This window comes from Rhamphochromis sp. 'chilingali' (assembly GCF_963969265.1).
Source record: "Rhamphochromis sp. 'chilingali' genome assembly, chromosome: 17".
Lineage (NCBI taxonomy): Eukaryota > Metazoa > Chordata > Actinopteri > Cichliformes > Cichlidae > Rhamphochromis > Rhamphochromis sp. 'chilingali'.
This window is the reverse complement of record NC_137944.1, coordinates 32299771-32327551: the sequence shown is the minus strand read 5'-3', so window position 1 is coordinate 32327551 and position 27781 is coordinate 32299771. Positions and strand designations below refer to the sequence as shown.

The 27781-nt window shown below is 41.9% G+C and overlaps 2 protein-coding genes and 1 long non-coding RNA gene across 3 annotated transcripts in view; 2 read left to right on the top strand and 1 right to left on the bottom strand.

Moving 5' to 3' along the window:
- Nucleotides 1-132: 132 nt before the first annotated feature.
- The window catches only part of LOC308384455 (uncharacterized protein), a gene marked incomplete at its 3' end in the record, with an annotated part of 118078 nt that continues 90429 nt past the window's right edge, over nucleotides 133-27781 (top strand). Inside the window, exon 1 of the mRNA XM_080863022.1 lies at nucleotides 133-251. The remainder of the gene's footprint in view (nucleotides 252-27781) is intronic.
- LOC308384335 (uncharacterized protein) lies at nucleotides 149-3507 on the top strand. Its single transcript, XM_080862837.1, has 2 exons — nucleotides 149-558; nucleotides 3076-3507. The coding sequence occupies exons 1-2, from the start codon at nucleotides 169-171 to the stop codon at nucleotides 3448-3450; spliced, it is 765 nt and encodes a 254-aa protein (XP_080718963.1). The 5' UTR covers nucleotides 149-168; the 3' UTR covers nucleotides 3451-3507.
- On the bottom strand, nucleotides 3740-5771 carry LOC308385226. The gene is made up of 4 exons (XR_013969478.1): nucleotides 5283-5771; nucleotides 4284-4353; nucleotides 4047-4133; nucleotides 3740-3870 (listed from the first exon to the last, which is right to left on the bottom strand). It is a non-coding gene; the product is annotated as an uncharacterized lncRNA (long non-coding RNA).

Below are 27781 nucleotides of genomic sequence, written 5' to 3'. Positions count from 1 at the left end.
AAATGCTGAAAAAAAAATTATATATATATATATATATATATATATATATATATATTAGCAGCTGGATAGCGTAGTGGTTAAACTACACGCCTTTGGAACAGAGGATCGCAAGTTCGATTCCTGCCTGGGGCGTCTGTATCCAGTAAGGGTCCTAAGGCTAGACCCCCTATGCTAAGCAAGCCTACCGCAGACATGAGCGAGACAGATAAATATGAAGGCATGCCGGCTCGGACGTCGCCCGGATCAACAAGGTCCGCGTCAGGTGTTGAGGAACCAGGGCACCCTGACGAAAAGTGGGCTACTGGAACAAGAAGGCATCGGTGGGCAAGGGACGAAAACAGGGCGTTGTTGGAATGCTACTACGCAAGTAACCCCGGCGGAAGGGGCTACATGAATAGGATGAGGGACCTATGGATTCTTCGATACCCAACATCCACAATGACGGCGAAACAACTAGTAGCTCAGTGTTCCAACATTCGAAAGAAGGGACTGCTCTCACAGCTAGAGATTGACGAGGTACAACACAAATGCTACGGCAAGGAGGAGTCAGGACGCCAGGTCAGGGGGGAGATATCATCACCCCCACCCGAGATTGGGTACATAGCCCCAAGTGCGATAGGAGAAGGATCGTTGAGTGCGAGAGGAACTGACCTGAAAAATAGGATCATGGCCAAGCTTGAAACCTGGATCCCCCGTAGCCGGTTACCAAGATTACGTGAAGTACCCTCAGAAGGTCTGCTAGATGATGTTAATGCAGCACTACGGGCAATACCTACAACCACGATTACCGACACTAACAAGCTGATCTACAGTACGGCAGCAGTGATCAGTGAGATGCTTGGCTACAAGTTGAACAGCCACAAGGGGCAGTACCCTCCATGGAGAAGGAGGCTAGAGGGCAAGATCAAAGTAGCACGGAGGGAGGTTAGCCAACTAACAGAGTTGCAGAAAGGTGCGACAAATAAGGTGCCTAAGAAATACAGCAAGCTGTCCATACCTGAGGCCTTGGAAACTGCCAAGCAAAGACTCACAGCCTTGGCCAGCCGCTTGAGGAGGTACACCAGAGAGATAGAAGGCAGGAGAATAAACCAGCTGTTCTCCACAGAACCAGCAAAGGTGTACTCTCAGTGGCAAGGGAACAATAAGAGAACAGCACCACCAAGGCTGGAGACGGAGCAATACTGGAAGAGCATATGGGAGAAGGATGCAACCCATAACGGCAATGCTCAGTGGCTAGTGGATCTGAGGGCAGACCACAGCGACCTCCCTGAACAGGGTCCAGTAACCATCACAGTGGCAGATATCCAAGAAAGGGTCTCCAGTATGAAGAGTTGGACAGCACCAGGGCCCGACATGGTTCACGCCTACTGGCTGAAGAAGCTGACTGCACTCCACGAGCGTCTGGCAGCACAAATGAACCAGCTGCTAGTTAACGAGAGACACCCGGAATGGCTAACTGAAGGCCGGACGGTCCTGATCCCCAAGGACCCCAAGAAGGGACCGGTCCCCTCCAACTACCGACCAATAACCTGCCTCAGTACTACATGGAAGCTCCTGTCAGGCATCATATCGGCTAAGATGAACAGGCACATGGGTCAATACATGAGCGGGACACAGAAAGGAATTGGCAAGAATACCAGAGGTGCAAAACACCAGCTACTGGTAGACAGAACAATCAGCCGAGACTGCAAGACCAGACTGACCAACCTGTGCACTGCCTGGATTGATTACAAGAAGGCCTATGACTCAATGCCCCACAGCTGGATACTGGAATGCCTAGAATTGTACAAGATCAATGGGACCCTAAGAGCCTTCATCAGGAACTCAATGGGGATGTGGCGTACAACACTAGAGGCCAACTCCAAGCCCATAGCACAAGTTACCATCAAGTGCGGGATCTACCAAGGAGATGCTCTGTCCCCACTGCTGTTCTGCATAGGCCTGAACCCCCTCAGTGAGATCATTAACAAGACTGGCTACGGATACCGACTACGGAACGGAGCAGTTGTCAGCCACCTCCTGTACATGGATGACATCAAGCTGTATGCCAAGAGTGAACGAGACATCGATTCACTGATCCACACTACCAGGCTATACAGCAATGACATTGGAATGTCGTTCGGACTGGAGAAGTGTAGTCGGATGGTAACAAAGAGAGGGAAGGTAGTCAGAACTGAGGGGATTGAACTACCAGAAGGCAACATTGCAGACATAGAGGACAGTTACAAGTACCTGGGGATCCCGCAGGCAAATGGGAACCATGAAGAGGCCGCTAGAAAGGCTGCAACCACCAAGTACCTGCAGAGGGTCAGGCAAGTCCTGAGGAGTCAGCTGAATGGTAAGAACAAGATCCGGGCCATCAACACATACGCCCTGCCCGTGATCAGGTACCCTGCTGGGGTAATAGGCTGGCCAAAGGAGGAGATAGAAGCCACTGACATAAAGACAAGAAAGCTCCTGACCATGCATGGAGGGTTTCACCCCAAGTCCAGCACCCTGAGGCTGTACGCTAAGCGGAAGGAAGGGGGCCGGGGACTGGTGAGTGTCAGCACCACAGTCCAGGATGAGACAAGGAACATCCAAGAATACATTGGGAAGATGGCCCCAACTGACCGAGTGCTCAGTGAATACCTCAGGCAGCAGAAACCTAAGAAAGAGGAGGGAGACGAGGAACCATCATGGAAGGACAGGCCCCTGCACGGTATGTACCACCGGCAGATAGAGGAGGTGGCTGATATCCAGAAATCCTACCAGTGGCTGGACAAAGCTGGACTGAAAGACAGCACAGAGGCACTAATCATGGCAGCACAAGAACAAGCTCTGAGTACAAGATCCATAGAGGCTGGGGTCTATCACACCAGGCAAGACCCCAGGTGCAGGCTGTGTAAAGATGCCCCAGAGACAATCCAGCACATAACAGCAGGGTGCAAGATGCTAGCAGGCAAGGCATACATGGAACGCCATAACCAAGTGGCCGGCATAGTGTACAGGAACATCTGTGCCGAGTATAACCTGGAAGTCCCGAGGTCAAAATGGGAGATGCCCCCAAGGGTGGTGGAGAATGACCGAGCTAAGATCCTGTGGGACTTCCAGATACAGACGGACAAAATGGTGGTGGCTAACCAACCGGACATAGTGGTGGTAGACAAACAGAAGAAGACGGCCGTAGTGATCGATGTAGCGGTTCCGAATGACAGCAATATCAGGAAGAAGGAACACGAGAAGCTGGAGAAATACCAAGGGCTCAGAGAAGAGCTGGAGAGGATGTGGAGGGTGAAGGTAACGGTGGTCCCCGTGGTAATCGGAGCACTAGGTGCGGTGACTCCCAAGCTAGGCGAGTGGCTCCAGCAGATCCCGGGAATAACATCGGAGATCTCTGTCCAGAAGAGCGCAGTCCTGGGAACAGCTAAGATACTGCGCAGGACCCTCAAGCTCCCAGGCCTCTGGTAGAGGACCCGAGCTTGAAGGATAAACCGCCCGCAGGGGCGTGCTGGGTGTTTTTTTTTTATATATTATAAACTATATAAATAAAAAGTACTTTTAATAAATTAAATTATTTTTTCACATGAAAACAATATTTATATTAATAAATTCTCGTTTAACAGAAATCTCTGATAATGTTTGTGGTGTCAGCTTTTTCCTTTTCAAACTATGCGAGAGAAGAAGTATCTCATGACATTCACGCCTAATGTGTTCAGCATATTCTGCACAGTCTGCATCGTCACTGGTACCTGTTTAAGGCTGACGGGGGGTTGAACAGCAGGCTCTGGACACGGACCCCAGTGAGGAACCTGAGCCCTGATGATGGGGAGGGTGAGTGCAAACACCAGAGCCAAAGGTAGCTTCATGGTAAAGATGTGGCTTTATTACCTAAAGAGAGTATGAAAGAAAAGCAGGTAAGGTAACACAAACCAAAAGAAACATGGCCAACGCAAACAAGATTACTGCTACATCAACTCAGGCAACATTTTTCTTGGCAGAAATAATCTAATATTAACTAATTTATAGTTTAATCCTTCGCATGTATCTCCACAGATTTCTCTTACCTCTGTGTTCCAGTGGTTCAGATATGTGCTCTGTCTTTAGAGATAGAGAGACAAGGCCGTGTGACCGATGGTGACATGGAACTGAATCTGAGCCCCAAAGAGAGAATAAGAGTTATGCTTTTGCACCATATTGTGTTTTCACCATTCTTTCATAGCAAGAAGAATGATTTTCAGTCAAATGATCCCTACAATCAGTATATTTAATTTCAAAATCAGCCACCCTGGAAATCAACCTACCATCTGGATAATTGTCAGATACTTCTTCCACCACAGGTACTTTTGGATCTTAGGTCCACAGGAGGCAAGACTGTAATACAGGTACATCAGGACATGGATCATCGCATTCATATGTGCACCAAAGAATGCTGCAGTAGAAGAAACAATAAGTTTTTAATTTTGTTCTGCTTACTATAGTTAAAAAAAATCTTAAACTGAGTTGCTCTGAACTCCTGCTGTCTGTATCCAATAAAAAGACAATAGTTGAGGGGGTGGGAGATACAAACAAGTGTAGGTCCAGGGGCCCATGAATCCAGATTAAACTATCCAAGCTACATATGACGATACTATGCTTGTGGGTTTCAGTGAAATTTGTCATCTAGCTTCCTCATCAGTGTTCAGACTCAGTTTACTCTCAGTCACAATCATCTACTTGCAAATATACATATAGCTGCACCTGTGTTTACTAATTAGCAAGTGATAGCGTGTTATCATGCTAAATACATACTGTGAACATGATAAACATTGTACCCAATAGTAAACTTCAGCGATTAAATGCTATTACTCTCAAAGTGCTCCTCTGCCTTGTTGGCATTAGCACTTAGCTCAAAGTGCTCCTCTGCCTGTGGTATACCTTTACAGAGTTGCTAGCATGGCTGTTAATATGCAGATGCATATTATAAAAAAAAAAAAAATAAGCTCAACAAACAACAATAATGAATACATTAACCAGTAGTGAATAAAAGGTTTATAGACAAGTAGCTCCACATGTTTGGTTTAGCTTCCTGAAGCATCCACCAAGGCATTTGTGTCTCTTCCCAGCCCTCACCCAGTATAAACCACAAAACTACAGAGCCGGTGAAGGCTTTATCAACAGCAATGCTGATAAATTCATATATATATCGTTAGCTTCATAGCATAAGTGCCTAAGTCATTTGACTAAGTCAATGACTTAGGCACTTATGCTATGAAGCTAACGATATCATATAGCTGATGTCTGCTGTGTTGTAAGCTACTCACACTGTCCTCCTGCCACCCACTTGATGCCAATCCACCAGAGCGTGAACATGGAGCAATGATGGTAGACGTGCAGGAAGGTGACCTGGTTAAATTTTTTCCTCAGGATGAAAAACACAGTGTCCAGATACTCAATGCCTTTGGAGATGAAATACCTCCACAGAGCTCCTGCCACCTGACTCCCGCAGAAATAAAGAAGGGGAAGAAAAAGACTGTTAACATATGAACATATATGATCAAGAGCTACATGTGTGTGAACTCTGATTTTGGAAATCCTAACCTCGACCCGAGACTGACTCACTTGTGGTTTCTGTTTCAAACTACGTCATAGAGCAACAGGAAGGAAGGTGAAACTGAACACCATTCAACTCCGGCTTGTACTTTTTTCTGATAACAGGCCCGTGCTCTAAATGTATGGATGCCTCTCATGTTTCTAAAAGCTCTCTGAGTGACGTGTCCCTGGCAGGCTGACTGTAATTTTCTGAACCATGGGTACAGTGGAGAATTATTAACAGGTAGGGATCTGGTTCCAAGGAAACTAATTATTGTAGACACAAAAGTCTTAAGATAGTTACATAAACAGCTGAAGTCCCACTACTATATTCAGAGTTTATCTATGCAAGCGTGTGTGTGTGTGTGTGTGTGTGTGTGTGTGTGTGTGTGTGTGTGTGTGTGTGTGTGTGTGCAGTCGGGAGAGTTGGGGTATCCAATTTCCTTTTTTTTGAATGCCTTCTTGTGAACGCTGTCTGTTTTCCACATTCTGCAACGGTAAAATACGACTTAGAGGCGGATATTTGTTTTACCTTATGGGCAACAGTTGTCTGGCTTTGTTCTTGCTGTTGACAAAACTCGCCTCATGGTTGACTCTGAGAAAAAAACTCTTTCCCACAGAGGGGAATAAACTTATTCGAATATGAGCTTTTTTCCACTAAGACTTGTTTTATGGGGAGATGTACGAAATTATTTACCGGGTTACAAGCAATGATAATATCGGATGTTGACTCCTCAGCGTCATCATTTTCTATCTATTGAGAAATCCCATTGTAAAAGTAATGAAGAAAAAAACTATTCTGCCGTCTCACTCCTCCTTGACCCGCGGTGTGTGTGTGTGTGTGTGTGTGTGTGTGTGTGTGTGTGTGTGTGTGTGTGTGTGTGTGAGTGAAACAAGATCGCCTGTCGCTGGTTTGTTTTTCAGTCTCTCAAAAGGAAAAGTAGTATTCACTAAGGGATAGTTATTCGTTTTTTACACATAGGCAGCCTGTAGGTTACAAGCGGATAGAAAGTTCTTCTTTTCATCACAAGCTATGGTGTATCTTAAAGGTTTTTTACAGCGTCTGTATTATAGGAAAATAAAATACTATTGAAATCTCTACAGGAAGTCACTCTTTATTTCCATTACAAACGCCGGTGCAGCTTAAGAAAGTAAAATTACATCCGCTCTGTCTCTCTATACATCACAGAATCATCTGCTGCATCACCGCTGTGCTTAGGGAACATGACGCAACAGGTCTGAAAATGACTAGACACTTCCGGAGTATTTCCGGTAGGGTCATAAGGTCCGGATCGAGGCCTTCCATAGTAAATATGCTGTATTTGAATATGTCATATTCAAAGCCTTCTTCTTTGGGAGAGCAGATCTCATCGGACACAGGAACGCTGCGGGGCTGCAGAAGGAAATCCATCTTGCGTCTGGGCCTTAGAAATTGTGACGGACTCCACCTCTCTGCTTTTTTATTCCCCTCCAACAGATGGCGCGCTTCCGGAGGTTTCCCCCTCCCTCTAAAAACTTTTTTTCCCAACAACAGATGACGCGCTTCCGGAGGTTTCCCCCCTCCCTCTAAAAACTTTTTTTTCCCAACAACAGATGACGCGCTTCCGGGGTTCACCCCCCCTTCTCAGGATGCGATTCGTCACGCGGGGGGTTTCCCACCCCCCTTCTCCGGATGCGATTCGTCACGCTCATTACACGCTTCCGGGGGGGAGGGGCGGGAGGTCAAAAGGTCGTGATTAGGGCCATCAATCACTTCGGATCAAATTTTGTCATAAGCTGTATGGGATTAACTCTCTATCAATATTACATCACCCCCCAAAAATTACTCTGGACTGGAGAAAGGGTTTTCTTTAGAGAGTCAGGGTGGTCACACTGGTAATAGGAGAAACACAGAGGCTGTCGTACAGTTAGCCTCTTAAGCCCCAAAGGGGTTTCTGAGCTTCCTGCTCAAAAATGAAATGCCCAAATGTAATTGATTATTTCTCTGCAATTACAAACTCTGTGCTTACAATCTTGGTATCAAAATAAAGCTAACACTTGTGAAATTTCATCAGAGGTGTAAATACTGAAGCAGATATTACTGTGTCAAAGTTACTGAGACTGGAACACAGAAAAAGTAAGTAGATTTTATCCTTGCCTTTTGTTTTTTGTTTTTTACTTTTTAGCATATAACCCTTTTAAAAATATTTATTTGCAAATATTTGTTTCTAATGCCAAACGGTGAAAAATTACAGCACTGTCAATACATATCCACACATTGTACAAAAATGTCCAATTTTGGCACACAATTGGACTGGAATTGGAATTTTTAGGTATTAAAGAGCAGAAGTTAATTAATTTTATTAACAGGCCTAAAAATACTTTTTTTTAATATATATATTTTTGAAGAATTAACCACAGATTTAAACTTTAAACTCTGAGGGGCTGTAACTTTGGTTTCTTTTGGTCAATTTGCATGATTGACACCGCTTTTTAATTGTTTGAGCCAATAGGATCACAGTTGTTGACGGAAAACAGCTCTGATGCAGCTAGGTACCCGTGGTAACTGCTGAAAATCACGTGGCTACCGGCTACCTGCGAAAATAAAGAGGAAATCGGGATGATAAGCCAATTTCTGTCTTAGCGCATTTGCACCGCAATGTGTTTTTGTGGTCTTCTTTTGCGGTTCATTCAGTGAATTTTGGTCTGATCGTGGTGAAACTTGGTGTGTGGAGTCAGTAATAGCTCTGGAAGATAACCAGCCTTTCTTTAGCCGGTTACATGAAGTCTGCAGAATTTCTTGTTCGGTTTTGTTTGTTTAGCGGACTTTTGTGCATTTCCGTAACTGCTCGTTTAATCACAGCTTGTTTTTGATGTGTTTGGTGGTTGTAGAAATGGTTTATATGACACTTTAGCTGAGATTCAGAGGTTTCTGTGGATACCACACATGTCTGGACTTATATTTCTTACCCCGTGTTATAACCGATTAAACATGATCTCCTCCTTTTTGCCCCCGGTACCGGGGACATGGGGCTCATTAATATGATCTTACTGTAACAGAAAATGCTGTATATGAACCCAGAACAGCATCACTGGGATGGAGAAAATGAAATCTGGGGATTTATCTACTGTTTCTTTGATACAGTAGATTTTTCAGTGTCTTCTCTGATCTGGTGACTGATTTTTGGAGGCTGCCAGCAACAGTAGAAAATGGTCAGTAATAAATTTGCATTCCAGTAATCCTTTGAATTTTTACATTTTTCATTGTGCATCTAAATAATAAAATTCTTCTTAAAAGTCCTCTTAGGATAGTGCAAACTGAATTTGGATGGTGTGTGAGTTTGAGCAGATACAAGAATCTCTCAAAGGCGTGAGAACAAGCGGGAAAAAATGTCAGTGCATTATAAATGTCTCACAATATTTCTAGAAATGAATGTCTTCAGCATAAGACAACACAGTTTAAAACTTTTAAAATTATCTTAATAAATTTGTTTCATTTGCTAGAAAAAAAAACATACATAAAGATTAAAAGCAAATAGATTGTAAGGGGCGCGTGAAATGACAGTGTATTATTAAAAGAGGATTAATAATAGCGGTTCTATACATCCAAGTGTTTCTGCAGTGGTTAGAAGTCACCAGAGAGTGGCAGCACTGTGCTACAGAGCAACATGATAAAGGATGCATGGTTGACATTTCCTCAAGTTTGATCAGTTTAAAAGATGATCTCGTGTGTGTGTGTGTGTGTGTGTGTGTGTGTGTGTGTGTGTGTGTGTGTGTGTGTGTGTGTGTGTGTGTGTGTGTGTGTGTTCAGGAGCCACATACACTACAGAAATATTGTAAACATTACACAAAGTTATATAATAGCAGAGGTAACTTTGCACTCTCACTGTTCACACCTTCAGTCCATGTTTTGTTTCACAAACTCAGACACCACGCACAGTTATTTATTCTTGTGTGTGTGCTTGTGCATGTGTGATGTCTGTAGTCTATCCTGCACCTCCATTCATACATATTTATTTACATAGACAAAGAGAGCATGTTTAGCATATACATGAATACAATAAAACACCCTGTGAGGGCCTCCTGCAGGACTGAAATGCTACAGGCAGTGTGTTCCCATGTCTCTCTCTCTCTCTCTCTCTCTCTCTCTCTCTCTCTCTCTCTCTCTCTCTCTCTCACTCACACACACACCATGAGTGCATCTTTACACTGTGACACATTAGATGTACCGTGGCAACAAACTGACACCAAGACGCCATCACAATGCACACACCCACCCACGCACTTACACACCTTTCTCGCTATATATCTCTCTGTCAGCTACCTTGCCTCTAACAGATGGGATGGGGCCGTTGCCAAATTCAGCATCCAAGCTGAAGCCTGACAATCTGAGGTGACAAACAGGAGAAAGACAGCGTGGAGGGTGCACAACAAGGGAATAGCAGGAGAATAGAAAAAGAGATCAAAGGTGTGACAAGAGCAGAGGGAGAAGGTGGTCACAAAACTATTTCATATGGTTTAAGCTTGTTTGAAAGCTTGGAGGCTCATACCCAGTTTGCTCCCTCTGTACTTCCCATAGAAGCTGCAGCTAGCTTTGCCAGAGGTGGCGTTCAGACAGGCTTGTTAAATCAACCTCTTTGTCATCATCCTTACAATCTGAACATGGTTTAAAAACCTCTTTTATTCTGCAGCTTGCTAAAGTATTCTGGCCACCAGGGGCAGTAATGAGCCCACAATGATTTGACGCACCTGAATCTGCCTTTAAGAAAATGGCCATGCATAATACCATGCATGTATTAATGGATATAAAGGTCTGTTATTATTATTATTGTAAGACTAATAGAAAAGTCAGGTCTGTCTTTCAGATGTCTTAGTACTGAGCAGACACTCGAACAGGCTTGATGCTTTTTGTAGAAGAACACAAGGAGGCAACAGCTTGTTGTAATTGAACTTTGTATTTTTCACACCAGTTGCTTAAAATCACCTTTAAAACACCTAAAGTGTAAACATAGACTTTGTGCAACTTACTGAAGTTTGATTAAACTGCAGTATATGAGCCCATTAACTTACCTATACACAGGACAGAGTGTACAGTCATTTTACAAGTTGTGAAGTTCCCTGAATTCATCCTTAAAATTAAACATGATGTGCAGCTTTAAGCACCTTCTTTTAATCGTGCAGATGAATATGAAAATCCTCCAACCGCGATCGTGTCTGAATCCTTCATACTATTTCATATATAATTCATCGACACCTTGAAAAGGGTCACCATCTCTTGTGCTTTATCTCCACTTCAGGAAAATTTCTTTAGTTATTCTTTGTAAAACTTTTTCTAGACATTTTTAGTCTTTATAGTAGATTTTTTAAGGAGCATGTGCCGTCTGAAGATCTGTTATGGATGTGTTTTCACAGGAAAAATGAATCTATGTGATTTTCTAATAATCAGCTGTGACTTTGAGAGTACAGTAGCTTAGCTTTTTTGTTTTTTGGTATGGCTCACAGACAGTGATGATAATCATTTTTATTCTCAATCAATACATTTTAGCATAACAAAGAGCGAGTTTAGTCGGTAATGTCAGAAATGCTATAAAACATTGTGGGGATTATATCATTTTATATCAGGTTGATTCTTTTACATCTTTTTATTTAGCTTTGAGCAGAGTCATTTGATTAAACATTTATTCCATTTATTAAACATACAGTTTCAATCAGGTTATTACACATTGCATTTGTGCTTATGATAGAGTTGAGCATATAGTCTAAGGAAGGTTAAAAGCGTTGTTCAGCGCTATGACTGAACTGATATATTGATGAAATGACCTGTATGCTGTGAATGAAGGCCTAACACGCTTACATACACATAGATATGAAGTATAATTTGTAGGGTAAAGGTGAAAGACATCTAGCTTTGTCTCTGCTTAGCAACTAGTGATCCAGGGTCCACAGGAAACATCTGGGGGGCCAGACAACCACATAAGGAGAAAATGCTGTTGAACACAGAAACTTGTTGAACTGTCGTTAATTATAACCTATACATGTGATGTTTTTTTCTGACGTGAGAAGGGGCGTGAACCCTGACATAATAAAACCATGCTGAAAGTATGTTTTGACGGAAGATCTGCATTGACAATATAGAGCTGTATCTTTCCACACATGTGTTTAATAAAATCATTGTTTTGACGCACTTGGACCAGTAGTCATTTGTCTCACACCTCAATCACGAGTCGGGACAGTTTTTTGGTGCCGTGTACCCGGATTGAGGAGGGACATTGTTTGGTCGTTTGGACGAGGGAGGCTGATGTCCAGTGGTGTGGTCAAATGGACGGACAGGAGCCAGCAAGTCGACTGAGTGATGGGCCCTTAAAATACAAAGGTAAGGCACCACCTGTTGTGGTGCTTTTAAATGTATTTAATAACATCCACCATTCCAACTCCATTCATTCACACTTTAACTTTTTCATTCATTCACTTCAGAACTTGTTACATTTTGATTGTATTTCCATGAAGACCAGGAACAGCCATTAAATCACAAACATATTAAAGTGAGAGAAAAGTGAAATGAAGAAGAAAATGATCTCCTCATGTTGGCACCTCCAAAACAGCAAGAGGTGACAGATTCAATTAGGAAACCATCTCTTCGTGACAACAGTAAAATGCTGTTGGAGACCACCAATGTGGCACCTTAATGATAATAAAGGACTTTCTAGATTAGCTTTTATGCCTTTAAAATACTTTTCCCAGTGTGTTATCATGTGGTTTTTCAGTTCCAGCATTAACATTTAATAGCGATGATTTAATTTTGCCAGATCTACTGGCTCATAACTAGTGGATGATCCTTGCTGCCAAAGCTACAGTTTCTAATTTAGTCTAATAGAAAGGAAGGAAAAACAACTATTTCCTTATGAAGAAGAAGATAAAGATTAAGAGACATGGGAGGTAGGAGAAAGAGTGTGGGGAGAAATGAGACGGAGGGAGTTGTTTGATGTTTACTGCTGGTGCTGAGGGTCCAGAAGGTCCCAGATGCATTATAGTCATGATGAAAAACACAGAGCGGACAGATGGAGGGTGAAAGTGGAGGAATCAAGGAGGAGAATGACACATATGGAAGAGGAAACTTTAAAAGAGAGAAGAAAGAATGGGACAGTATATCCTGGTAGCCTTGTAGCGGTCCCAGAAGTTTCTGCTTTACTTTTTGTAATTTGATCAACTGCAAATTTGTTTGGTAATTTAAATTTCTATGTATAATATCCACTAAGGCAGGTTTAGCACCTAGGATGCTTCACTCTTGTATGCTTTTCATAGAAGTTTCACACAAGACAGATACAAACGTTATAAGATTTATATATATCTTTTCCATATGGGTCTTCTTGGACTGGCATGCAACAGAGCAATTCAGTTGTATATTTACAGCTCAAGAAGATAAAGTGAATGTCAAATGCAGGTTATTAGAGTTAGAGCAAATAAAAGAGAGCGTACTTAGTAAGTCAATACTCTTAAAAAAAAGGCTTATTTAGACCAGGGTTGCAAGCGATTCAGCGCGATCCAAAAATGTGACTGCAACAGACTACAAGCTAACGATTGGCTACTCAGTGGTGTCACTTGATGAGTCGTGAGAGCGTCTCCTTCACAAAATTCAAAACCACCATTTTTGAAACCCGACAACGAGGGAAATTTCCACACAGAAGCAACCCTGTGGTCCCCGAGTCTGACAAAAAGCTACAGACTGAGCAGCAGGTAGAACATCGCCTCAACACATCGCCGTTTGTGTCGGGTAAAAATGATGTCACGGGATGTTCACTGCGTTTCTATAACGAACCTATGTGCATCAGACAGTACTCGAATAGAATTGAAAACGAGTCGAGCTGAATCCTTGTCGAATCGATAGTAGGTACTAATGGAAAAAGGGCTTTAGTTTGCCCTGTAATGACCACCACCAGCAAAGATCCCACCCCAAACATCAGACATGTCCTTCTCTTATGCAAACTTCTTACTGAAATGCATTTGGTATTTTTCCCCACCCAGCAGAAAAGCTTATAGCTAATATGTAGATTCTATATTCATAGTATTTCTCTACTGCGCCTGGACAGCGAAGAATAAGTTATTGCAGGCTTCAGTAACAGGTTGCTACATAATTTCTATACCAACTCCAAAAAATGTCATCGTTTTGCCATTTAGTTTTGAATGAAAAAACAGTCCCAATTCAAAAATAATCAGAAAAAATAGCTTTTCTTTCCCTGTTATAGTTTAATTCACACTGGATTATCTCAAAAAATGCGATGTAGATAATCTTGACGTTTTGATATACGTGTAGATAAAATAACACACACACACACTCACTCACTCTACAATGCTGCTAGTAAAAAAAAAAACTGCTGCTGAAAAGAAATATTGTTAAAAGTAGGGCTGGGCCATATTATACCGTTCACGATAATACCGGTATAATGTTAGGCAACGATAGGAAAATGAAATATCGCGATAGAATGGGAGTAAAATGCGCATGCGCAGTGCCTTTGTTTTCATACGCACATGGCCGGTCGTTGAGTGAAACAGATGAACCAGAATTGGTTTGTAAAAATGGTGCAACTTCAGTGATGTGGAACTGGTTTGGTGTTTGTCTGTCAGATACACAACAAAGCACATTTTTTTGCAGAACATGCAAGCGGCCATCGTTATTGTCGTATTTGTCGGACTAAGATGCTCTTAAATCTGGGAGTAATCTGGGTCCTAAGCTCTGTATGCTTCATGTCAAACAACACTGCAGCATCACTTAGAGTTAAAAACTGTCTAAATTCTTTCATCTTTAATAAAACGATCAGCATTGCTGCTTTACCAGGTGTAACTATAAAGTTTAACTTCCAGGCATCCATGAAAACAAAAGTTATTACATTTAACGGAGTTAGAAGTTAGCAGGAAGCTAGCGGAAGTTAGCTCGCTAGTTTCGCTAGTTACCTAAGCATGATATAGCATGTTCTGACTGAGAGATTTCTGAAAAAAAATCAAACGTACAGCTCTGCTATCACTTCCAACATAAATGAAGACAGGAAACTAAACAGCAGTGACGTTTGTAGGGTTACTGAAGTTGGGCTAGCTGGTATATAATGATGTGCTACGTGATCGCTAGCGACACAGCTATGTTAGCATAACATAAGCAGTGAAGCTGGAGGACGAACACTAACACTTTTCCACTTATAAAAGTTAATGTGAAGGTTCTTCATGGTTAGAGACAAATGCAATCGCATGGCAGGATGCTGTAAACGGACCAAACTTCAGTCAGGAGAACAACTGAGATAATCCATCCACAATACGAGGTTAGTTATTAATATACTGCAACAACATGGGAATAGAGCAGCTGCAGAGAATTCAACATTAATGAATCAATGTTACAGAAGTGGAGGAAGCAAGAAGAATGAGTTTAATAAAGTTTGATTTATCTGACTGCTTTGTTTCGCTTAATGTGCCTTATAATCCTGTGCACCTTATGGTCCGAAAAATGTGTACTGCACACTGCAGTTTAATGTTGCAAAGCACCTCTTTTTAACTTCAGTGGATATTATACATGGTTATGCTCAGGATATGTCAGCCCATTTCTACTGGAAATGCCTTTTGGTTAAACTTTCAGCAAGGAATTTGCATTTGCACTGTTACATTTTTATAAAGCTTTAATGTACATAAAAACCAGCTTCTTGTTTAAGTGAAAATAAATGGAAGGTTGTCTTTTTGCACTAGTAATGTTGTGGAGTTGTATTTTGTCTCGCATCAATTATATCGTCGGTTATATCGTTATCGCAAATTTTCAAATATATATCGTGATAAATATTTTTGGCCATATCGCCCTGCTCTAGTTAAAAGCATATCTGATGTAACCTGAAGTGACCACATTTTGAATGTGAAGAGCAGCAGGATGGAGGGACAAACAGACCAACAGATCAACGGAGGCCATGAGGGGGACAGAAGCACCTTCATCTCCTTTTCAATCACTGTGTTAGCGGCTGGCTAATGGCTTTGAAATGACAAACCCACTGACACTCTCATCGCACGTTTATTCAGATGCAGTTAGTAATGCAAATAAGGAGGGTAAGCAGGAGCTTATGAGACAGAGAGGGGGGTATCATTTACATGCTAAAATGTTCCCCATTGTCGACATGTAGATTATTTCAGCGCACAGAAATATGAAATCTCTAAGAGACAGAGGCACTCCAGCGATGGAAGGATGGAAGAAAGCTTAGCTTCTGAAAAGCTTAAATGAGTACAATTATGTGCAGGCTGGGGCTGCGTATTAGCAAGCAAATGGGAGAGAGAATTTATGCAGAGAGGAGCCTGGGAAATTATGATGGTTGCAGCATAAAGAAGACAGAGTAAATTGTGTAGACTGCATGTCAGAAGGAATGCGGGAGAGATGGATGCATGGAGATGTACTGAGGAGGACTCTGCAGCACAATCAAAACACTCTCATCACAATCAAATTATAATGTCTCTCGAAAATAATGTGTGACAAAAGTGCTGAGATATGAAGACAGTTTAATTTCGGTAATAACAAACTCTCATATGGAGAAAGATAAGAAAGGATGAAATGAAGCAGATGAAAAGAAGGCAGAAAATAAACAGCCATAAAAGATGAAACAGCAAACGATAACTTAGAAAAAAAAAAACAACAAAAACAAAGCACTGACACTGCTTTACAGTGGATATTTAATCAAATCTGACAGCTGCAGGTATGTTACACTCAACGCCAACATCACTTTTTAGTGATATTGCATATCGGTGGTGCTTCAGATTTAAGTTTAAAGTACATTTATCAAGTGTCTGTAGGACAAACTGAAAAGAAACCAAAAAAACATACATAGTCTGCTGGGCCTCGTATTGTGGATGGATTATCTCAGTTGACTGAAGTTTGGTCCAGTTACAGCATCCTGCTATGCGATTACATTTCTCCCTAACTGCCAGAAACTCTCACGTTAACTTTTATCGAGCGGAAAAAAGTTAGTATTCATCCTCCAGCTTCACTGTGTTTATATTATGCTAACATAGCTGAGTAGCTAGCCACCACATAGCACGTCATTATATACTAGCTAGTCCAACTTCAGTAACCCTACAAACGTCACTGCTGTTTGGTTTTCTATCTTCTTTTATGTCGGAAGTGATAACTTTTTTTGGGAGACTTCCCTGCGTACCACTAGAGGGAGTCACAGTTTGAGAATGACTGCCCTAGATCAGCGGTCACCAACCCGTGGGCCACGGACCGATAGTCGTTTGGTACCGGGCAGCGAGAGTTAAGGCTCAGGTGTGAAATTCATGGTTTTCAGGGGTTTTATTGGCTTTTAACGTTATTTTTTTTATCGTTTTTATCGTTAACTTAAAGTTTCCCTGGGTCTGATCCTGTGTGTCTTTAAGTCCTTTTCTTGCTTTTCTTTCAATAACCTTTAGTTTAACGCGCTTCATGAGAGACATCTGCTTGTGTCTCACGAAACATCAGCTCTTACACTTTACATTTCAAATAAAGACATTTTTAACACTAAATATATAGTCATGAAATTATGTAACCCATTATGAATCAATCATCGACATCATGAACTCTACACAGAACACTACTTATCAGCATTTACAAATATTTTCAGACATAAACCGGTCCATGGCGCAAAAAAGGTTGGGGACCGTTGCCCTAGATAATCCTCTTTTTTCACACTTAGAATCACCAACATTTACAAAATGCACGTTTAGTTTTATTCGGTATCATCTGAAATGGGTGACTGAGTCCAGAGCTCTTCAGGAATCAATAAGATGGCAATTTACACAGATTTCTATTGGATGGGAAATCTTTCTGCACCCACAGGTAATGCCACTAAAAAGAATGCAGGTTCACTGAGTCTCTCCGTTGACTTCACTTTTCAGACCCAGAAGCTACATCCATCTTTTATACAGTCTATGGAGTTGAATAATAATGAAATCAAAACTGGAATCCAAAACTTAAAAAAGCAACACAAAACCCAGGGACCATGACAAAAACTCAAAATAGGGGAAATTGGCTCCAAAGGCAGTAAAAGCTGCCTACCAGCACTTCTCTAAGTAATACATTACATCTCACTGATGCATGAAGTTGTAGCTTTAGATGGAAATCTGTCTTTACTGAGTGGTTTGGACTACGACTAAATTAATTCAAGTTGCACACAAGCTACTTTGCACATAGATTTTCAGCTTTGCTACTTTAGTTACTGAACACTGTGATAACACCAACATTAGCTAACTTATACAGTATGCATACGTATACTGTGTGCAAACTGCAAAATTAAAAATTACACTGTTTGTTTATGGAGAATTCAGAGCTGATTATTTCAAAATAAAACTCATAAGAACAAAAAAATAAATTAAAAAATTACAAAGCAACAATACAGGAAATGAAATCTTCACTTGTGAGGTATTTCCTTTTGAAATCCCTGAACAATGGGTCCTGTCTGCCAGTTGAGCTCACATTGACCTCCACATAGCTCTCCTGTTATTTCCATATCACATATGAGTTGAACTCCCATTACCCACATTTCCATTTCCGCTGAATGCAGCAAAGATGTAGAGAAAGTGGCGAAACATCATAATAGACCTATATGTAAGGGATTATTCTGCATTTGTGTGAAATCAAGCAGGGGATGAAGAGAAAATAGAAGCAAAGAAGAAGATTGAAATAATTTGTCTTTTGCGTCTTGATGAAAAAAAGGAAAAAATGGCCATGATTGGAAGAAGAATGAATAAAAAAAAATAAGAAAGTAGGACAAAATGCAAATGATCTTTTCAAAATGTTGACCTCTTTCCATGGCTGTGTGGATGACTGGATGTATGCCAGCAGTCATTCTATGTCTAAGTCTATGTCTTCACACAGCTGGCTAATTCTCAAAGTGGACAAATCTGAAGATCTGGAAGAGGAAACACAAGTTTCAGAAATCCCCTTTCTATGTACATTTTAGTTTTTCAAGTCCCACAAGCTAGAACCGGAGCTCCCTTATGTAAATGCAACACTCCCTGGGGTAGACCGAGAACTCACTGGAGGGATTATGCATCTCATTTGTCCTGGCAGTGTCTCAGGATGCCCCAGGAGGAACTGGAAAATATGCCAGGAATACCCTGCTTACCATCAGTGCTCAGCAAGCAGAAGAAAATGGATGGATGACAGACAGGAACTAGGAACTGGCCAAGTATGGAGAGGTAAAGGTGAATGCAGAGAGCACAAATCTGCCTGATAGGACCTGTCATTGTTCCCATTTTTGTTACTATTTGGAGTAGTTTTAAAAAGTTGGAGAAAAAGTAAAAAAAATTTCTTGTGTTGACCAAATACATTTTTTTTAGGATGTTTAGTATAAAGACTAGAAACCACCAATGTGGCTTTGTCTTAAGTTGAATTTGTTTTATGCATTCATATTCACGCAAACAATGAATTCTAACAACTTTTGCAAAGTCTTGGCTTTTCAGCAACACGAGTAGCTGACTCAGCATATAAATGGGATCTGTCAGAAAAAGTAAGACCTGCTGTCTTAGAAGGACTTCCTGACGTTAAGATCAGGGAATCATTCTGGGAGAGCTAGCACATTAACAGACTCCCTCTTCTTGTCACTGGATGCATTTACTCTCTGTGTTTGGGCTTTCTGTCCTCCTGCAGAAGGAAACTAAAATGGATTTTATGCCTACCTGATGACCCTCTGTGACTGATAAGAATCTAAACATGCAAAGTGCTGCATTTCCCAAAATGATATTCAATGACATTCAGCTTATTGCCAATTAAAACCCAATGATGGTAAACACTGCGGGCATTATACCTGCTAAATAACAGCATCCTCACGCTGTAATCTTTAGGATTTATGGTCATTTTGTAGTTAGCTCAAAGCACCACTGTCTAGTAAGACTTCTAGTTCAATTAATACAACTATTAGCATGCTAACCCGGCTATTTCTTGGGCCGTAAGTGTCATAATATGAGTCGCCCATTAACACTATCAAATCAAATCAAATCAAATCACTTTTTATTGTCACATCACATGTGCAGGCACACTGGCACAGCACATGCGAGTGAAATTCTTGTGTGCGAGCCCCACAAGCAACAGAGATGTGCAAACACAACAACACAAACGAGCAAAATACAAGAATGGCCAACCTGAAACTAATAAATATATGTACAATATATAATAGTGTATGCATTTCTGGATGTGTATACTAAATATTTTCCTACGTGTGTGTGTGTGTGTGTGTGTGTGTGTGTGTGTGTGTGTGTGTGTGTGTGTGTGTGTGTGTGTATACACATTTTTACAAATTAAATAGTAAAAAAATAAAATAAAATAAAAATAATAATAATAATAATAATAATAATAATAATAAAATATATAAAATATACAGAGTTGAATATGTGCAAAACAAGTGGCATTTATATACAGTGTGGAGTGCATAATGTTGAAGTTCCAGTAGTGAAGGTGAGGTGTCTATGAAGTGTTCAGCAGTCTGATGGCCTGGTGGAAGAAGCTGTCTCTCAGTCTGCTGGTACGGGACCGGATGCTGCAGAACCTCCTTCCTGATGGAAGCAGTCTGAACAGTTTATGGCTGGGGTGACTGGAGTCCTTGATGATCCTCCCCGCTTTCCTCAGGCACCGCTTCCTGTAGATGTCTTGGAGGGAGGGAAGCTCACCTCCAATTATCCGTTCAGAGCACCGCACTACTCGCTGGAGAGCTTTGCAGTTGTAGGCAGTGCTGTTGCCATACCAGGTGGTGATGCATCCAGTGAGGATGCTCTCAATGGCACAGCGATAGAAGGTCCTGAGGATGCGGGGGCTCATGCCGAATCTTTTCAGTCTCCTGAGAAAGAAGAGGCGCTGCTGCGCCTTCTTCACTGTTTTGTTTGTGTGTACTGACCACGTAAGATCCTCAGCCAGGTGTACACCAAGGAACCGGAAGCTGCTCACTCTCTCCACAGCAGCGCCGTTGATGGTGATGGGGGTGTGTACTTCTCTGCACCTCCGGAAGTCCACTATCAACTCCTTTGTCTTTGCGACGTTGAGGGTGAGATGGTTGTCTTGACACCAGTGGGTCAGGGCGCTGACCTCCTCCCTGTAAGCCGTCTCATCACCGTTGGTGATAAGACCCACCACTGTAGTGTCGTCCGCAAACTTCACAATGATGTTGGAGCTGTTAGTGGCTGTGCAGTCGTAGGTGTAGAGTGAGTACAGGAGAGGGCTCAGTACACACCCCTGTGGAGCACCAGTGTTCAGTGTGATGGGGGATGAGGTGATGCTGCCCAGTCTGACCACCTGGCGTCTGTCAGACAGGAAGCTAAGGATCCAGCTGCAGAGGGAGCTGCTCAGTCCTAGATCCTGCAGTTTCCTGTCCAGCTTCGAGGGAACGATGGTATTGAATGCTGAGCTGTAATCTACAAACAGCATCCTCACATACGTGTCTCTCTTCTCCAGGTGTGACAGGGCAGTGTGTAGTGTCAGGGCTATGGCATCATCAGTGGACCTGTTGTGGCGGTATGCAAACTGTAGAGGGTCCAGTGAGTCGGGTAGTGCAGAGCAGATGAAGTCCCTGACCAGCTTCTCGAAGCATTTGCTTACGATGGGGGTCAGGGCTACAGGTCGCCAGTCGTTCAATGAGGAGATGGTGGAGGATTTGGGTACAGGGACGATGGTGGCCATTTTGAAGCAGGCTGGGACTACAGACAGAGAGAGGGAAAGGTTGAAGATGTGCGTGAACACTCCAGCCAGCTGAGCCGCGCATGACCTGAGGACGCGGCCGGGAATCCCGTCCGGACCAGTAGCTTTGCGTGCGTTCACCTTCCTGAAGCACTTCCGCACATCCTCCTCAGACACAGTGTGCGCACTATGTGTAGTCCCTGAAGCGGCAAATTTTTTTTCTTAATTTCTCAGTGTGTGCAGACACTGTGCTGCTCTGTAATCTCTTTGCAGCCTTCATGTAAAGATGAGGAGATGCTAACTTTGGGAAATGCACTCCTTTCATGCTGCATTGCTTGAACAGAACATCCTGTACTGTTTCTACCACTAGATTCAGGCAAAATGGGTGTTAGGAAATCTACTGTGGTAACACAGATGTTCAAATGTGTGTGTGTGTGTGTGTGTGTGTGTGTGTGTGTGTGTGTGTGTGTGTGTGTGTGTGTGTGTAAAAGAGACAGAGAGAAAGATAAAGAGAGAAAAAAAACCTACTCATTCATGGGTAATGAGCATCTGAAACATGTTTGACATCTGGCAATGATGGGCAAAGCCCTCCAAACTTCCCCCTCAATGTCTCATCTGGCACTGGGTTTTTCCGATGAATCCTCTGCTCTTCACTCTGCCTCCCTTCCTCTTCCTCTGCTCTGGCATTCCTCCCATCCTTCCTTCTCTCTCACTACCAGCTCTACTCACTGAAATCCACATCAGAAATCCTGCAGTGGACAGATGCAAGCTGAAGGGAGTAATATAGCCAAAGGGATGATGAAGAGAAAGAGAAAATGCAGTGGGGGGAGGGGGGGAGGTGAAAGAGTGTTTTAGGAGGCCGGAGGTGCAAGATGAAGGCTAATGAGGCAACATGATGAGAGGAGATGGAAAGAGTGATGACTCATCTTAAGTGGAGAGTGAATGAAAGAAAATGGCAAAATCATGAAGGAAAGCAGAAACACTTAAAGACGGGTGGCATTTTGAAGATCACAACAAGAGGAGAGTGTAGTAAGATGGAGTGAAAGCGGAGAGGAAATCTACAAACACACACACACACACACAGCTCGTGCCTTCACCCTGAAAGCGTACAGACGCATAAATCCCCTCTGAAACCAGCAGCATTGTGGCTCAGCTCACTGCAACTGTATCCTCTCTCCATATTCCAAATCCCATGATGGTCTTATTACCATAATCGGCTCTGAGCGGAAGCACAACAAGAGCACACACACAGCTAGTCGCCCAGCCAGTCACCCAGTCATCCATACAGCCAGACACCCACAGTCTTACCTAAATCCCCAAATGTTCCTACCAAGCTCTAGAAGTAATGTTCTTGTTGCACGAGTCTGCAAGACACAGTTATTTCTGAGGCAACACAACAAGAAATATGATTTTAATATAATATGGAGGAAAAATAATGGTCCCACCAGCAGTTTTACAAACCAGATTAATACAACGATTATGAATGGCACTGTTGATCAGCTTGTTAGTCCAGACTGAAATCTCATATTAACTATTAAATTACCATGGGAGTTGTATTTGATAACAGCAGAGTGTTCCTATCCTGGAACATAATGTGTTGTTTTGTCCAATCCCTTTTTCATTTCTGTTGGGAAATAATGTTCATGTACAAAACAGGAGGCTTGAAGGGTCACGATGACTGAAGCTGCCAAGAGACTCTGATTCAAGTGTCACTGGGACCCTTGTATGTTTTTCATCTTTACTTTTTTGTAATATTAATTATTATTAGTATTACTATTTTCATTATTTATTTATTTATTTATTTATTTATTTATTTATGTGTGTGTGTTTTTTACTCATCTTTTTCTCTCACTGAGAAGTCAGGAGTTGGCCTCACTGTTGCCATAACCCAGAACATCAGGGCACAGGCGTCAGAGAGCTGGAGGTGCCAATGAACCACAACAGCACTAACAGGCATGCTGGGTTCAAGAATGGGTTCAACTATATAACAATGTCTTATAACTACAGCTTCAACCTACATGCAACGTACATGTAGGGGCCTCAAAAACACCTCACCTAGGACGCGTCCTGGACAGATTTAAATCAGTTACCTGAACCACTTAAACTGACCTTTTTAGAGGTGTTTAATGACGAAGGCTTTCACCCTTTCTCTTAAACTAAGCCAGAAATAAAGGAAGCTTGTTTCTACTGCCTCTACTATCCTATTCTTTCAGTAAGATAAGAGATGAGTTAAACCTTTATTAGTCCCACACATGGGAAATGTTTTGGTCACAGCAGAAAGTTAAGAGCAGTAAAAATAAAGAAAAACACAATAGAACAGGATAACATACTATACAAAATAGAATAAAATGCTTTATTATAGTTGGAAAAATTGCATTTGGTACTATTGTACATGAGGGAGACAAGGCGAAAGTTACGTGTGTGTGCGTGTGTGTGTGTGTGTGTGTGTGTGTGTGTGTGTGTGTGTGTGTGTGTGTGTGTGTGTGTGTGTGTGTGTGTGTGTGTGTGTGAACATCTGCTAACTCACAGCTCATGGCCATAGGTAAGGGTCGGATCCAACCACTAAAAATTAACTGCCTTGCTTCACTCTCAGCTACTGAAATACAGATTCTAGAATCAATTCTAAAATTAAAATACTGATATTTTAGTTATTTGGGGTAAATTTGTAGTTTATGATTAACAGGAACACAGTGGAAGGAAACTCGATTACTGGGATTGTCTGAATGAATGGTTGGAACTACTTGTTCTTCCGCCTATGATGAGTGTATGAGGACACAAATTGAAGGAAGAGGAGAGGGTGTGGCAAACGTCGTCATAACCCTAACCCTTCACCACAACAGACGGGTACAGTGTCCATACTATTGTGAATGCTGCGTAAAACAGTCTTCAATCTTTGGCTTCACTCTTCCCAGCACGTGACTTTCAGATCGAGCGACCTGTTCTCAACACAGAAAAACATTCAGAAGTTATTAAAATGTGTTTAATCAATTCCCATAATCTAACCATGCTTGCATTGTTTCTTGCTGTGAGTGAATTGGGCGTGAAAGATTTGTTGTTTCATCCCCTTTGACTGCTCCCAACCTGCAAGTATCTCATCACTTGCATATTTCATGAAGTACCATACACACAACTGAGTATTTGAGCCCTGTGATAGATAATCCAATTTGTCAATAAAGTGCTACCTGCTGGGCTTCTTTTTATTGAATAACAGGGGACGATTTAATTAAGCACTTTATTTAGCAACATGCATGTGAGCACGGTTTAGCCCGGTGTGAGTCTTAGAAATACGTTTTTGCACTTGGTCCTGCTGTTAATTAGAGCTTTGAAATCATGCATGCCTCAATAACATGGGAACTTTAACTCTGCATGTTACTAAACACGTTTGCCTGCCTTGCATGCTAATCCAGCTCAAACAAACACAGTCGAACATGCTGATCGGCTGCAGTCTGGTTATGTTTTATTTCTTTAAGAGTCACTAATTGAAAACAGCATCTCTCTGTAAAGGTCTTGAACTATCCTGTGAGTCAGTCATGCGTTAACTTGTAATTCACCATGATGCCAAAGCAGCCAGATGGCTAAAGTTTGTTCTGTCTTTAACAGCAAACCTTGTTACAGCTTCACCTCGATGACATAACACACACACACACACGCAAACATTCTCACACAGACTCAACCAGATAACAAGGCCCGCAAATGAGGCTAACCTCGTGTAGCGGAGCAGCCAATTAAACCCCAGCAGCCTCATGCTACACCACTGCTGTTCATAATAACGATGATGGCAGTGATGATGCGCCTGCTCCGCTGAGACCAAACAAGATATGAAACTTCGCCTCCCTCTAATCGCTCATTGATTCCCCACTGAGACAAAAAAAAAAAACATGAGAAGAGCGAGAGAAGGAGGGTGAAGGCAGGCAGCTGAAAGAGTTCACTGAGGCTTAGTTTAAAATATGCTTCTTTTTTTATTTTCCATGAACTAAATTTAGATGCTAACAGAGCAGTCTGGCACTTTACACAGCAATTTAATGAAGCATGCAACCAGCACCAACAACATATCCCCACCCCCAAACAAGCAGTTATGAGAGAAAGTGGGAGGAAAATGGAACAACCGGGCCATGAATGAGCTTGTGTGTGATTCCTATATTTGGGAACATTTGGGTGTTTTGTTGTTGTAGGGGTGTGAGAGAAATCACCGATATCCAAAAATGTTTATAACTTCAAGAAATCTTGGAATCCTAAATACGTAAAGTAACAGTGGTTTGCTCTCGCTTAGAGAGGTTGCCGGTTCGAGCTCCGGCTTGGACAGTCTTGGTTGTTGTGTCCTTGGGCAAGACACTTCACCCGTTGCCTACTGGTGGTGGTCAGAGGGCCCGGTGGCGCCAGTGTCCGGCAGCCTCGCCTCTGTCAGTGCGCCCCAGGGTGGCTGTGGCTACAATGTAGCTTGCCATCACCAGTGTGTGAATGTGTGTGTGAATGGGTGGATGACTGGATATGTAAAGCGCTTTGGGGTCCTTAGGGACTAGTAAAGCGCTATATAAATACAGGCCATTTACCATTTACCATAGAGACGTTTGAAATTTGACAGAGAAGGGGTTTGCAATGCTGCATGCACTCTACATGCAGTTCAGACAGATCATAAATGCAACGTACTTGCATCGGACCATTTTAGTATGCATGTTTGCGAAGAGCTCTACCAAGGGCTCAGAGTAGACTCGCCCATTCTTCACACAGGATGATTTGGACACCTCATTAGGAAGTCTCAGCTGGAGGCTTGGTGAGCACATGAACCTGCTGAAGTCAATTAACTGTGGCGCTTACAAACACTCTGATATGGTATTATCAAAGAAAGCCAGTCTGGTTCGTGCATTCTGTGTCTTTCATAGTGTTTTTTAATTTCCAGATGGCTTGGGTATTCCCTGCAATTGCACGGAAGATAATGAAAAATTACACCCAATAGAGAGATCAACCTGCTCAGCCACAAAGTGCTCTAAGTCCAGATGGATGACTGGACATTTTCATATCCGAAAGCAATTTACCTAATGAGATACAGCCTAACAGTCTGCTATGAAGATTGTGATCTCTTTTTTTGTGGGGGTTTTTTTAACTTGGGAGCGTGCCATTCTAGCCTTTTTCTAATATTTTTTTTCTCAGGCTGAACACACCTCAGTACTTATTGCACTCACATGAGATTTATTTTAAATTCAACGTACTTGGTAAAAGTTTAGTTTTTTCAGAATGTCAATGTGTTTTTTATCATGCATGGGCAATGGATAGGGCAATTTGTCCGAATTCCAACTGTATGAATCATTTCTAAACCCTATTTTAGGACACTGATAGTCGGTGTTGGGAAGGTTACTTTTAAAATGTATTCCACTAAAGATTACAGAATACATGCCCCAAAATGTATTTTGTAACGTATTTGTCTGTGAAGGTTTGTAACGTATTCCGTTCCGTTACTCAGTGAGAGTAACGTATTCTTAATACTTTGGATTACTTAATATGATGTCATGCTTTTTACTACTACATGAATGTCCTATTGCTGTGTGATTTATTACTATTACTGAAGGTTACTCGGCATACCAATACCAACTAGATTTTTAAATCTTAATATAAAATGAGTCCCTTTACTATGGCTCCAAACCGTAGTAAAGGGACCTCTGGCTAATACGTCGGGTTCGTGTCAGGCTCGTAGCTGAAAACTAGCTTTACTTTGCTGTCTGGGTCAACTTTGCTAGCGAGAGACAGAGAGAGGCGTTGAAAGGCTGCTCCAACGAAACTTATTGTTTTGGAGGAAAACACGAACACAGTGTACAGTCGAGTCTTAAGAGCTTACTTACAACTGGGCTCGTCAGGCACTCTTCTTGGCTGCAGTGGTTATTATTATATTTACATGCTTCCATCTCCCGTTTCTGGTTGGTGACAACTCGTACTTTTTCGACTCATAAGCTATTACCTTCATATTAAATACTTTTTTGAATAATAATTTTTAATGATATTTCTTTATGTTATTATTATGCAAGTAGAGGTGACATGGGCGGCGAGACTGAGACACAGGCGTCAGAGCCTCTTAATGTGTGTTTTGTTTGGGTTTCCACTGGCGTGGAATTACCAAAAATAGAGAGGGCATAGCCTAACATACGAAACAGGAAAATACCGCCGTGTAATCCCTTTATTTCAAAAAAGTAACTGTATTCTGAATACCACCTTTTTAAACGGTAACTGTAAGCACTGTGGCCCTTCATGCGTGTTTTTAGGAGTCCATCACAGGCAGTAAAGATCGACGGAAACAAGATCCGAATCACCACTTCAACTCCAATTTCTACTGTTTTTATCTCTACTGTACTTCACAGTTTCCGGGACCACTGTTCCCTCAGGGGAACAATAAAGTTAATCTAAATATTTCACAGTGTTGGAGGATTGGTTTACTCTTTTACCTCCAGGACATCCTGTTCTATTATCATTCATAATGGTTCCACTTTACTGAGTTTTTGTATTATTAATATTTCAATATGTTCTCTGACTGCATTAAAAAGAAATTCCACGCAATAAGGTTTTTCAGCGTTTTGTTGTGTTTGTTCTGAATAGATGGCTCCTTAA

Bases quoted from the DNA above. Each gene is read 5' to 3' on its own strand.
- LOC308384335 (XM_080862837.1), top strand. From the start codon at position 169: ATGCTAAGCAAGCCTACCGCAGACATGAGCGAGACAGATAAATATGAA. The intron at 559-3,075 runs GTCAGGGGGGAG...GACCGAGCTAAG, and splicing joins AGGAGGAGTCAGGACGCCAG to ATCCTGTGGGACTTCCAGAT.